The 12,458-nt window shown below is 34.7% G+C and overlaps 1 protein-coding gene and 1 pseudogene across 2 annotated transcripts; both read left to right on the top strand.

Annotated features, from left to right (window-relative positions):
• Positions 1-1,064: 1,064 nt before the first annotated feature.
• On the top strand, positions 1,065-3,902 carry LOC133704920 (uncharacterized). Of its 2 annotated transcripts, XR_009844156.1 has the most exons (4): positions 1,065-1,554; positions 2,203-2,370; positions 3,362-3,671; positions 3,787-3,902. XR_009844156.1 is itself a non-coding variant. In XM_062129983.1 (3 exons), exons 1-3 carry the CDS (start codon positions 1,284-1,286, stop codon positions 3,583-3,585), a joined length of 663 nt encoding a protein of 220 aa, XP_061985967.1. In that variant the 5' UTR covers positions 1,065-1,283; the 3' UTR covers positions 3,586-3,902. The 2 variants fall into 2 exon arrangements, 1 of the variants encoding a protein (XP_061985967.1); XM_062129983.1 differs by having other exon boundaries at positions 3,362-3,902.
• Positions 3,903-6,297: 2,395 nt separating this feature from the next.
• On the top strand, positions 6,298-11,672 carry LOC133705168 (RNA-binding motif protein 25-like; annotated as a pseudogene).
• The last annotated feature ends 786 nt before the right edge of the window (positions 11,673-12,458 follow it).

Below are 12,458 nucleotides of genomic sequence, written 5' to 3'. Positions count from 1 at the left end.
AAACTGTAGTTCTTGTCGGATGTATTTTGTACATAATGGAATTGTAGATGGTTTTATGGAATAATAAAAAATATTTTATATTAAATATGATTTATTTCATGATGTAATAGCAATAGTTAAATTCACGATATTTAAATTAAAAATCATCAATATTAATATATATTTTTTAAAATTATTTTATAACCTCAATTTCAAAAGCATTCTTAACCAAACACATTAAACTACTTTTTGCTCAACCTCAATTTCAACCACAGTTTAACCAAACACCTATTTTTTCAAACTAACCTCAATTAAAAGTACTTTTTATAAAATATTTTTTTTCAAACCACAATCACAACAGCTACCACAATTACAACAGCTACCACAATACCAAACACACTCTTACTCAACTGCTCTTGTAGTTAAAACAACCCTAGCCTTTGGTCAAGGTCGTTTTCATCTTTTCAACTTTATTTTTTTCCCTGATTAAATATGAGTATGTTTAGCAGTGTTGTAGTAATTGTTTTTTAAATAATTTTTCATACTAAAATACATCTAATAATATTTTTTTATTTTTTAAAAATTAATTTTGACATCAACATATCAAAACGATCAAAAACATATAAACTATATTAAATTTTAGTTAAAAAATTAAATTTTTTAATAACACGTATCTATATTAGATAACAAGAATGACAAAATGTTACAGTTTGTTTTTTTTTTTTTGCTATTTCTTGTTTTTATAGATTAATTCTTATTTCTCCAAAATCATGGGATTAGAAAAATTAGCCCCGTGTATTAGATTCTTAAAGAACAATTTATTATATATCAAGAGTTTGTTACACTATCTTATTGTATTTTTTAAAACATTTTACATTTGGTATCCCGAGAGTTTAAATTTGCTACATAAAATTGTTTTTTAAAATATTTTTAAATTAAAAATATATTAAAATAATTTTTTTTATAATATTAACATGATAAAATAATAAATATTTTATTTTATTTTTTTAAAAAAAAACAGGGTTCAAGGATCAACACCTCTCGTAATTTATCTGGGGTCTACCATTGCCTACATATAACTTTAACTAAAAAGAAAACCGCAAAGGAAAAAAAACATTCGAACGGATGTCTAGACACTCGGTTGAAACGCAAAATCACAGGCCTTGTTTCAAGTTTCAACCTTCGTGGTTCCGGAGAGTACTCGACCCTTGACACCGCCTCCATCTTAATTAAACAAACCCAACACTAATTACAACTAATTACTAGATATCCGTTCTAGAACTGAAGATTAACAACAGTCTCTGATGATGTCGACGACGATGATGGTCAGACGGATTAGAAAACTGGCTCCATTTTTCTCTTCTTCCTCATCATCTCCATTAAAATCTGGCTGCGGCTGGTTTTCATCAAAATCATCAACGGACGTCGCTGCAGTTGATGTTGCCGACGTCAGCGCAGAAGAAGAGCTATTGTACCCATCCGTTGCTTCCACCGTGAAGCCAGTGGCCACAGTCCCCACTCTCCTTCAGCCTCGTGTCGTCGTCTATGATGCTGTCTGCCATCTCTGCCACCGAGGTACACTTACGCACCTACTACTTATCGGTTTATTATTTCTCACAGTGTATATGCTTGCTGCGCATTTCCATTACCCCCAATCCCAGCCCCGATCTCTATTTCTTTCCTCATTACAGTGTACTGTGTATTATACTGTATCGTATGTCTCCTAAATGGATGTTTGTTTTAATGCTATCCAATATCTAATGGGGGTGTTTGTGATGATTAAATTTCAAAGTTTTTCATTTTGAAATAATCAAAATAATTTTTTTTATTTTTTTAAAAATTATTTTTAATACAATACATTAAAACAATCTAAAATATAGAAAAAAAATTTTAATTTTAAATAAAATAAATTTAATTTTTAGAAAACCTCTTTTTCAATCGCTTTTCGAACACTGCCTAAATGTGCCCCAACAGTCTGCTTTTAATCACAGTTCAAAAATGTAAGTAAAGAAAACAGTTTGGTTTTAATCAGATCTTACTTTCCCTTTATTATAATATTGACAAATACATGCTTGCACCTTTATGTTCATTAAATCAATTGCTTGTGCTGTTTTTTTTTGTTCTTCTTCCAGTTTTTTGGTGATCTTGTACCAAAAATGCGGGTCCTAAGTCCCAAGTAATTAAGTTATTTCATGCTCTCTCTCACACCTTCCAGTTTTACAGGGGTGAAGTGGGTGATTGAAGCAGACAAATACGGGAAGATTAAGTTCTGTTGCCTGCAATCTAAGGCTGCAGAACCATATTTGGCACTCTGCGGTCTTAACCGGGAGGATGTTCTCCGTCGCTTTCTCTTCATTGAAGGTCCAGGATCATACCACCAAGCTTCCACTGGTTAGTTTTCTGTCATTTATTCACTCTTCATCCATCTTATGCCAGCTTCTCCATTGCTAGTTTTCCGCGTTCATGGAAATTGATGTTTATTGATAGCCTACCTCACTAAGATGAGAAGTAGTTGTGCTACTAAGTGAGATTGTGTTGTGCTGTAGGAAATATTCACACGTATACTCTGCAATGCCAATTGCCAAATCATTTAGTTTTTCGTCTTTAACCACAGATCGTTAGGTGGTAACTGAGTTACTCGTGTTATTACTTTACAAGAGAGCTTATTCCCTGTAGAATTGTTGGGGCTTTTCAGTATGGATAAGCAAAAAGTTACTTTAATGATTCAAGACTCATGAACATTGCCCTATTGGAGTTTTCATATTTAGGTTAGTTAGACTGATCAACATTTGAAAGAAGATGATCTATACTGAAGCTCTCATTGTCTCCCTTTTTTTTCCCTTTAAATAGTCCAAGTTCTAGTTTTGTCATAGAAAAGAGTCAAAAGACGTAACAATCTTCAAAGACAATGCCAATTGATTATCAAATATAGAATAACAGATTTCTGCATTAGTGAGACTATCAGAAGTTCTTGTGAATTGATACCCCTGTCCAGACAGTGGTAAATTGGTGATAGTTTCTTTCCTGTTTCATCAGCTTACCTTTGTAGCACATCTGAACAGAAGCGAGAAATGTTTGCACAGTTGAACCAAGGATTTTTTTTTCACTAAACAACTTGTTACAACAGAAAGTGAACAGCTTCATTTCTGTAAACTGCTAGAAGTCCTAGAGATTGATTTCATCTACTAGTGAATTCAGTTCCAGTGACTCATAAGCTATTTCTCTTAACGTGGCAAATTTTTCAATATTGGCATGTGAATTCATGAGTGGCTTCTCTGTTCACTACTGTTTTTTTTTTTTCCTTTTCAAGCTTCCCTCTATTTTTTCTTGACAACAAAAACTTGAGCCTTAACTTCGCTACTCTGTGTATGTGGCCCTGCAGCTGCACTGAGAGTAATGTCATACTTGCCTCTGCCTTACTCTGCTCTGAGCACACTCTTGATAGTTCCAACTCCTATCAGGGATGCTGTCTATGATTATGTTGCCAAGCACCGCTATGGCTGGTTTGGGAAGGCTGACGAGTGCTTAGTTTTGAAAGAGAAAGAGCTGCTTGAGCGTTTCATAGATAGGGATGAGATTATTGGTGGGGGTAGATCAGATTTGTGATTACCTCTTCCAAACCATAACCCGCTATATGATTTGGTGTAAAGGTGATGAACACTAAGACGATAGAGTTGTAAGAGCAAATTCAGGTAAACATGCAGTGAAGGTTTAGCAGCTGCACGCTAATGAAGATTCTTTCGTCCAAAAAACTGGCAATGTCTTCCTCTCCCTTGGTATTTAATTGTTCGGCATTTTATTTTGTAGGCTTTGGAAAATGCAACTGAGGATTAATCTTCTGGCTCCGGGATCAATTTATCTCATGTGCACATAGATCAGAGATAGGGCATTGAATTTCCAATCAATCAGTCCTTTTTATCTTCTGAGAATTTTGCCAATCATATTGCATATCTTACTGTTTTTCCAAAGTACAATTACTTGGGGATGAAAATTCTTGCTTAGTCTTTTAGGTTTCATACAAACCAATCAGTTATAATTAGATATTAACACCACGAGGACTCAACATCACAGCCAGTTTTCTTCATTTATGTTCTTTCCCAGTTTCTTTTCAACATCACGTCCAATTTCTTCTTTTGGTGTGTGTTTATTCTACTTGTTTATTTGTTGCTCGTAGTCAAAATATTTTTCCAGTGAAAATTTTTGTTCATACGGTATTATTTTGCAAAATTTATTGAGAGAAAAATGTTGTGCAAGTGCTTCTCACTTGAAATTTAACAGCAAGAATTTATTTTTTTTGTTAAATGGATATGAATAAAACGCCAGCATTGATTTGGGGGGTCTAATTGAAACTTGTAATAGTCAGTGAAACTAGTTTGAAGATTTGGGTCGTATACTGAAAGTCTAACGGCCAGCCAATCTCAATTAGTTGGCTGTAGGCACAACCCTTTAACTGAAATTAAAGGGCCAGCCAATCTCAATGAAAGATTGAGCATTATTTTCTAAAAAAAAAATATATTGAATATTTGTTTTGGTTTGACATTGAGTTCTTGAAGTTTTAATTAGTTTATATCAATAAAAATTATTTTTATTTTATATTAACTCAATTTTAAAATTTATTATTAACATTATGAGATTCTTATGGAAAGTCAATTAAAATAAAATATCAAATTCAATGTTAGATTAACTTAATGTGAAATAATTAAATTTAAAAGAAAAAAAATTCAAGTGACAAGAAAAAAATTAAAGGAAAAAAAACACCATGGGTACTTATTGCAATGGATTGTCTTCCTTATTTTTATTATTTTTTTCCATATTTCTTCAATTTCCTATTGTCTGATGTATTTATTATTTTAAACACCATTTAATATTTTACTGAGTATCAAAAATCGAACTCAATTATTGCTAAAAATAGCAATTAATAAAATAATAATTAAATTTGACATAGAAAAGACAATGAAAAGTTAGGTGTAGAAACCAATAAGAAAAAAGAATGAAAAAAAGAAGATTGTTGAGTCACACCGAAGGACCGTCATATCCAGCACCATCAAGAAAGAAAGCACTCACGCCGACGATTCCATCGGAATCATGAAAGGCTTCATACATAGCTTGGTGACGGTTGCACGCACAATCATGGTCCTGCGGTTGTTATGTTACATGCACCAGTTATTTTTTCCTTGTTTGTTTAATCTAGCTCATGGTAGGGTAAAAAGGGAATAAATATTATAAATATGTTTGAGATTGTGATTATAGTTATTTTTAAATAATTTTTTATGTTAAAATATATATTGATAATTTATTTATTTTTTAAAAATTATTTTTGACATTAGCACATTCAAACGATGCAAAACATATAAAATATATTGAATTTTAATAGAAAAAAATAAATTTTTTAAAAAACAGTCTCTACTTATTTAATCTAGCTCATGGTCAGGTAAAAAGGGACTAAACATTTGTTTAGTCTCAAAATTGATATCTAAATTTTTAATTATCTTAAACCTATAAAATTAAATTTTATTATACATGATTGAGCATTATTAACCTAGTGTCAATTTTTTTTTTTTAACATGCTGAGAGCCTTGTATCAAGACAAATGAAATAAATCATTAAGTTTAAAAGCAAATCAACTCGCTGTAAAAAGACTAAATCATAAATAATAAAAAAGTTTGATTGTGAAATCATAAAAGAAAGGTAAAAGTGGAAAAAAGGAGGTTTTTCACTAGCAGCAGTGAAACAACCTCGAATCTAATAATGTTTTTTATATATATAATTTAATTCAAGTAGAAGTGCCCTAGCAGAAGATACAAAACATTTTCTGCATTTTTTACCGTCTCATCTCCCGAAACCAAACAGGGACGAACAAAAATTCATGTTTCATACTGTATCATTCCTACCTCCTCATATCCTAAAACAACAAGGAGTGTTAAGATTATGATGCATTCTGTTTTTTAAAGATAATTTTGTTTTAAGGTATATTAATATATATATTTTAATTTGTAATATTAATACATCAAAACATATATAATACTAAAAAAATTATTAATTTAATATTTTTTAAAAACATCTCTAAACAAAAAAACACTTTTAAAATAATATTTATTACACCCACAAATAAAAAATATTCAGCATGTTTGTAAAGTCCAATTGGGTTCATTTATAATTAATTATTTGAATTTTTTTATAAAATGAAATAATTATCTATTAAAACTTTTTTTTTAAAAAAAACTAATAACCAAACACGACCTCGTACAAATGAAATCCTAACCGTTGGATCTACGAGGATTCCCATTGAAATGACCACAAGCAAACAGGTCGTAACAAAAAAAAACGTATGCTCTTCGGCTCTTCATTCAATGAGGGCACACACCATATTAAACAACGCTATCATTGCCACATCAGATCTCTCTCGTACACTCTCTCTCCATGGCGGAGGATCCCTCCTCATCAGCTGCTCCCTCTCCCGCCATTCCAGACCCCAATTCCTTAAAAACTGAACCCCTTAACAATAATAACAATGATAACCCAACATCCCAACCCGGTGCCACAATCACACCAACGCTGTCGATCACCTCCTACTCGCAGCCTCCCTCATTCCGTCCAGTTGCTGCACAATTTTATCAAAACCATAGTTCTGGCGTTGGCGTCCCCCCCATGATGGCGCCGTATCAAGTTCAGCCAGGATTTCAGACTCCGAGACCACCCTACACGCCCATCCCCAATGGTTATCAAGGGACCATCGCTCCGCCACCTGGTGGGTTATTCCTCTTCCAATTTTTTATTTTCTTTATTTTTTTAATCTTTCTGTCCGTCTGTCTGTCCGTCCATGTCATCGTTTAATCATTAGATATTGTTGTTTTCTTCCTGTTGAATTCATTTGTGTGCTATTTTAATTTCTGAATGATAACGATGAGTTTTGAATTAAATACACGGGGAGTGTGTTCAGTTAAAAGAGGGTAGTGGGGGGATTTAGAAAACAAAACCCTCCAAAAAGGGATATAGATGACCGGATGTTTTCCTCCTACAGTGGTCTTGATTGAATACGGTGAGAAAAGTTGGAAGGCTCTTTAAGACCGAGACACCATCAATCACCTTCTACAACTCCTTTTTTTGGTATGCACATATTTCGCCTGGTTTTGTTTGATTTTTCTTTTTTTGCTCTGGAATAAAAAAATTCAAGGTGAAAGCCAAAAAATCGGTATTATTAGAGCTTACTAAAGAAGATTACTAACATAATCTTGAACCATCATATCCTTCTGAATCATGTCATGTTTATTTTAGTTCTGGTAATTGTAAGGATTCTTTCCATTTCATGGGCCTGTCTATGAATTGCCAGCAGCAGAACATGTTAACAACTGAACGCTCCCTGGCCTTGTGTTATAAGGTATCACAATTCTTCCGATTTACCATCAATCCTTTTCTTTCTTCCCCTCTCTCTTGCTATTCTTTTGTTGTTTACCTGCTTTCGTTGAACAACTAACAGTGATGATAAACTAAAATTGCAAATAATATACTAGTCTAGTTTCTGTGTTATTACTTTCCTTGTACCCACAAGATATTCCAAAACTCATGTTACTGCATGTCAAAATCCCACATTTGGTGCATGGGATGATTTGAAAAGACTACTTTCTTGCAAGCAGATGCACGAGGTAAGCCAACTTCACAAGTCCATGTTTATGAACTCGATCCTATATTTCTTTATGTTTCCCTCAGGTTATCTGTTCAGCTGGTGATAGTTGATGCATATGGTGCCATCTCTAATATGCTTTTATTGTGTGGTAACAACACTTGATTATTCTTTTCAAATTCTTCTTTGCCCATATGCTTAATGGTGAGAACCATGATTTCATTCTGTATTTCATTCGTAGACCTGCTCTGACACGTCTACGTAGATGTTTATTTTTATTTTTTGCAGGAATCCTGAGCTATCCCTCCCCGTATCCAGCAATGGTTCGCCCCTTATTTCTTCCACGCCCTCCTGGAGCATTCGGTGTGGTTCCAGCAGTGCCTCAACCCCTTATTCCTGGGATTCCTGGTGTTCGCCCAGTTATCTCCCAAATTATCAGGCCAGTTGTTCCTTCTGTGACACAAGCTGAGAAACCACAAACCACAGTTTATGTTGGCAAGATAGCACCATCTGTGGAAAATGATTTTATGTCATCACTCCTTCAGGTATGCTATCACTTACACTATTTATGCTTCACAATCAGGCTTCCTCTTGCTTTACCAATAGCCTTGTTTATGTCAAACTATTGAAGTTTTCATTCTGACAAAATCTATGGTTTTGCACTTTCTGAAGTTGTGTGGACCTGTCAAGAATTGGAGACGCCCTCAAGATCCTGCTAATGGAACTCCTAGAGGTTTTGGATTTTGTGAATTCGAATCTGCCAAAGGGGTTCTCTGAGCATTACGACTGCTGACTAAATTTAACATTGATAGGCAAGAACTAATGGTATGTAGGGATGTCATTTTTTCCCTTCAAATTCTGGAAACACCATTGATTATGAGATGAATGGCAATAACTTTCAATGTTTGGTATCAATTTCAATTGAACTTTTCTGTTCTTTGGCAGGCATGTAAATGAGTTTTATTGTAAGAAAATCTCTGGTTAGCAAGTGAATAGGAGGTCTTAAATCTTGAAATCTTCAGCATCAAATTTGGCAGGCAGTATTTCACTGGAATTTCATGAGGTTAAGATGTAAAAATTAATTGTTTGCCTTTCTTGTAATTTTTTCTATCCTTGAGAAATTCTTCACTCATTTTAACCTTGCTTGACCAAAACGAATATTGGAAAAAGAAAAGGAAAGTTTGCTACCAGATCTGAAATAAAATTAGAAATTTAATTTGGGAGAGGCAAATAATTAGTGGTTGCAACCACCTTTTAACATAAATTCAAAATTTGAACCTAATGCGTGGAATACTTATTCTGTATAATACCCTTGTCAGTTTTGAAGCACTCTTGACAAAGGGAAATAGGGGCTTAGGGCCTAGAAAATAAAAGCACAGTGTAGCATGCATATCGTGGCTGCTTCAAGGAATCACTCATTAAAAGTAGTGGATATTTCATTAATCAACTGTTGTCTTTCTTCATTTTATTTTGTATTTGTTTTAACTAATTCATTTGCATCTCATCGCCGTCCTTTCTATTGCATGGTTAACAGTTAAATGTTGATCAAGCAACTAAAGAATATCTGGAGCGGTATGTTGAAAAGAAAACTGAAAACTCGAAGATTTTCAAAGAGACTCAAGCTGCAGGGGCTGACAAGGAGGATAGAACAGGCATTGATAGTGAGAAGGGCGAACCTCCCATATCCTCCATCAATGTCTCAAGCAATGATAGTGACCAAGGGAACAAAGAAAATCATGACCTTGCTAACTTTGGTATTGTGACTGATGAGGACAGGGTGGGTGATCGAGAGGCTCTTGAGAAGCTCACTAGCATGGTAGAAGAGAGGTTAAAGACCAAACCTCTGCCTCCTCCTCCACCACCTTCACAAGCACCTGCAGATGGTTCTGTCAATCCAAACTCGGAATTGCCTTCTAAATTGAGAGATGCTAATACTGATGCTGACATAATGAGGAGTCGTGAGTGCTTACAATGATACACCATCAGTTTACTTTTATTAGTCTATGTTCTGATGGTAGTTTTTCAAACTTCAACTATTAATTGTTGACGTTTATGATTATGCAGATGCAGCTGATGGTAAAAATGATGATGAGACAACTAGTGGCAATAAAGCTGCAAATGACCAGGACAGGGCTGAAACGAGCTCGCCCGATAGGAGTAGAGGGTATGACAGGAGAAGCAGAGATAGAGACAGAGAACGAGATCTAAAACGGGAAAAAGAACGAGAAATTGAAAGTTATGGAAGGGAAACAGAACGAGAGCGTGTTAGGAAAGAGAGGGAGCAGAGAAGGAAGATTGAGGAGGCCGAGCGTGCGTATGAAGAACGCCTCAAAGATTGGGAGTATAGGGAGAGAGAGAAGGATAAACAGAGGCGGTATGAGAAGGAGAGGGATAAAGAAAGAGAACGCAAACGAAGGAAGGAGATTCTTCATGACGAGGAAGATGAAGATGATGATTCAAGAAAAAGGTGGCACAGAAGTTTTTTAGAGGATAGGTGAAGGAAGAGGCTACGGGAGAAGGAGGATGACATGGCTGACAGGCTCAAAGAAGAGGAAGAAATTGCTGAGACCAAGAGGAGAGACGAGGAAGAAAAGCTTCAGGAGAAACAGAGAGATCCATTGAAACTCTTGTCTGGAAATGTCTCGAATGGAAGTGATATGAGGGGTCTGACTGAAGGACCTTGTATTGAAAGTACAGAGAAGGCTGTTGAAAAAGATTATGAAGGTGTTTCTGGTAATGAAAACCACACAGGTAAACTTTCTTTATCTGTATTTGTTTCTTGTTTTTTTTTTGTTTTAATGTTAGTGTGTTGTTCCCCGACATCTCTTGATGGAAAAAATGTGAAACTTCTCCAATGTTTTTGAGGGTGGCATGCTTTGCATGACAGGTGATGGGATTTTACAAAATGGTGCCGGTGATGAATCAAACATGTCATCAGATACGCGACAGAGTGGTAGCGTTCCTGCAAGAAAATTGGGCTTTGGTTTAGTTGGCTCTGGAAAACGAGCTGCTGTCCCATCTGTTTTCCATGAAGAGGAGGATGACGATGCACAAAAGGAGCAAAAAATGAGGCCACTGGTTCCCATTGATTATTCAAATGAGGAGTTGCAGGCTGTCCAACATGCTGTTTCTGGAGAACAGCCACCAAATCTTGTTGCTGCTGCAGAATTTGCCAAGCGTATATCAAATGTTACTCCCAAAGAGGAGAAGCCTGGTGTAGAAAGAAGCAGACGCTCTCATGATAGGTCAAGTCAACGGGACAGGGACCATAATGATGATGACATTAATCGAAGCAGATATGATAACAAAGAAAAGGTCCTGAATGGGACAGGGACCGAAACCGAGAACATGGGCTAGATAAAGTCAAGACACCAGATAAACAGAAGCTTTTGGATGCGAAGCAATTGATTGATATGATCCCAAAGACCAAGGAGGAGCTATTCTCGTATGAGATAAATTGGGCCATGTATGACAAGGTAAGCAACTCTTTTTACAGTTCTTACTGCTTAGGAATAAATCGTGTCAAATATTTGCTTTCCCTTGTCCCCTCATTTTTTACTACCATGCCCGAAGTTCATGCTCTTTAATGTTCTCATGTTGTTTTGTTCTGCACCTTCACAGCATGAGCTTCATGAGAGAATGAGACCTTGGATATCAAAGAAGATTACAGAGTTTTTGGGAGAGGAAGAAACCACATTGGTTGATTACATCGTGTCGAGTACTCAAGACCATGTGAAGGCATCCCAAATGTTGGAGATGCTTCAGGCTATATTAGATGATGAAGCTGAAATTTTTGTCCTCAAGATGTGGAGGATGCTCATCTTTGAAATTAAGAAAGTGGAAACCGGTCTTTCCCTCAGGTCAAAATCATGATAGAGCATGCAATTCCTTTTTACTTGCATAGGCACAAAGCTGATCTTGTTATTAGTCCTAATCTTCGTAGTTTCGAACAGAAAATAGATTGCAGGCCATGTTTGTTTCATGTAAATGGTTTTCGAAAACTATCTTCCAAACTTTCAAATGCTTAGTGAATTTTAGAAAAGTTGGTAAATGGAATATTGTTTACAGTCAACTAGAAAAAAAAAAAACCCTTTTTGCTACCAAAATATTTTCCTCTTCTTAATTAAGGAATACACTTTCCTCTTCTTCACTTGCCTTAAAACATCATGAATCTCTTTCTAACAAAAACAACTTTCTCCATATCCAAATTAAATTATAGGCAGCTATTTTCTTCATATATTTCTTCAATTTTTTTTTCAATAGTTCAACGACCACAGATTTGGATTTACACCCTTTCTATTAGGTTCTATTAATAATTCTGTTAAGAAAACACATAAAAATCATATGCGCAATAAATAAAGAATCAAAATAATTTTAATAGAGGCCACTTGATGGGCACCTCTTGGATAATTATTTTTTTAATGTCCTAGGTAAAATATTATTAGCTTTGATTTACACCAGAAAACTCATTAAAAAAAACACTGAAAAATATGTGCACAACAAAAAAAAAGTCAAAACATTGACAAAATAAAACACCATGAATAAATACCCTAAAGAAGATATATAAAAGAAAAAAAAAAGATTTTGGTTTGAAAGTTGACAAGTCTAGAACTTTTTAGACGAGTGTTTTCCATTTTTACAATAAAAGACTTAAGCAATGACTTGCACCTGATTTGATTCTTTCTTTTATTGCTGGATTGTGAAGGCTTTTGTGGAATAGCATCGATAGAGTGTCATTTAACGAATTACTCGAAAAATATAATATATTTTTTTATTCAGTTTCATAAATTTGAATAATATAACCAACAAGAAGAAAAAAAATATAATTACTTATCCAATTCTTAGGATTTTTATTCTA

Source organism: Populus nigra, chromosome 10 (assembly GCF_951802175.1).
Source record: "Populus nigra chromosome 10, ddPopNigr1.1, whole genome shotgun sequence".
Lineage (NCBI taxonomy): Eukaryota > Viridiplantae > Streptophyta > Magnoliopsida > Malpighiales > Salicaceae > Populus > Populus nigra.
Note: the sequence above shows the minus strand (reverse complement) of the source record. Positions and strands in the feature narration are given on the sequence as shown.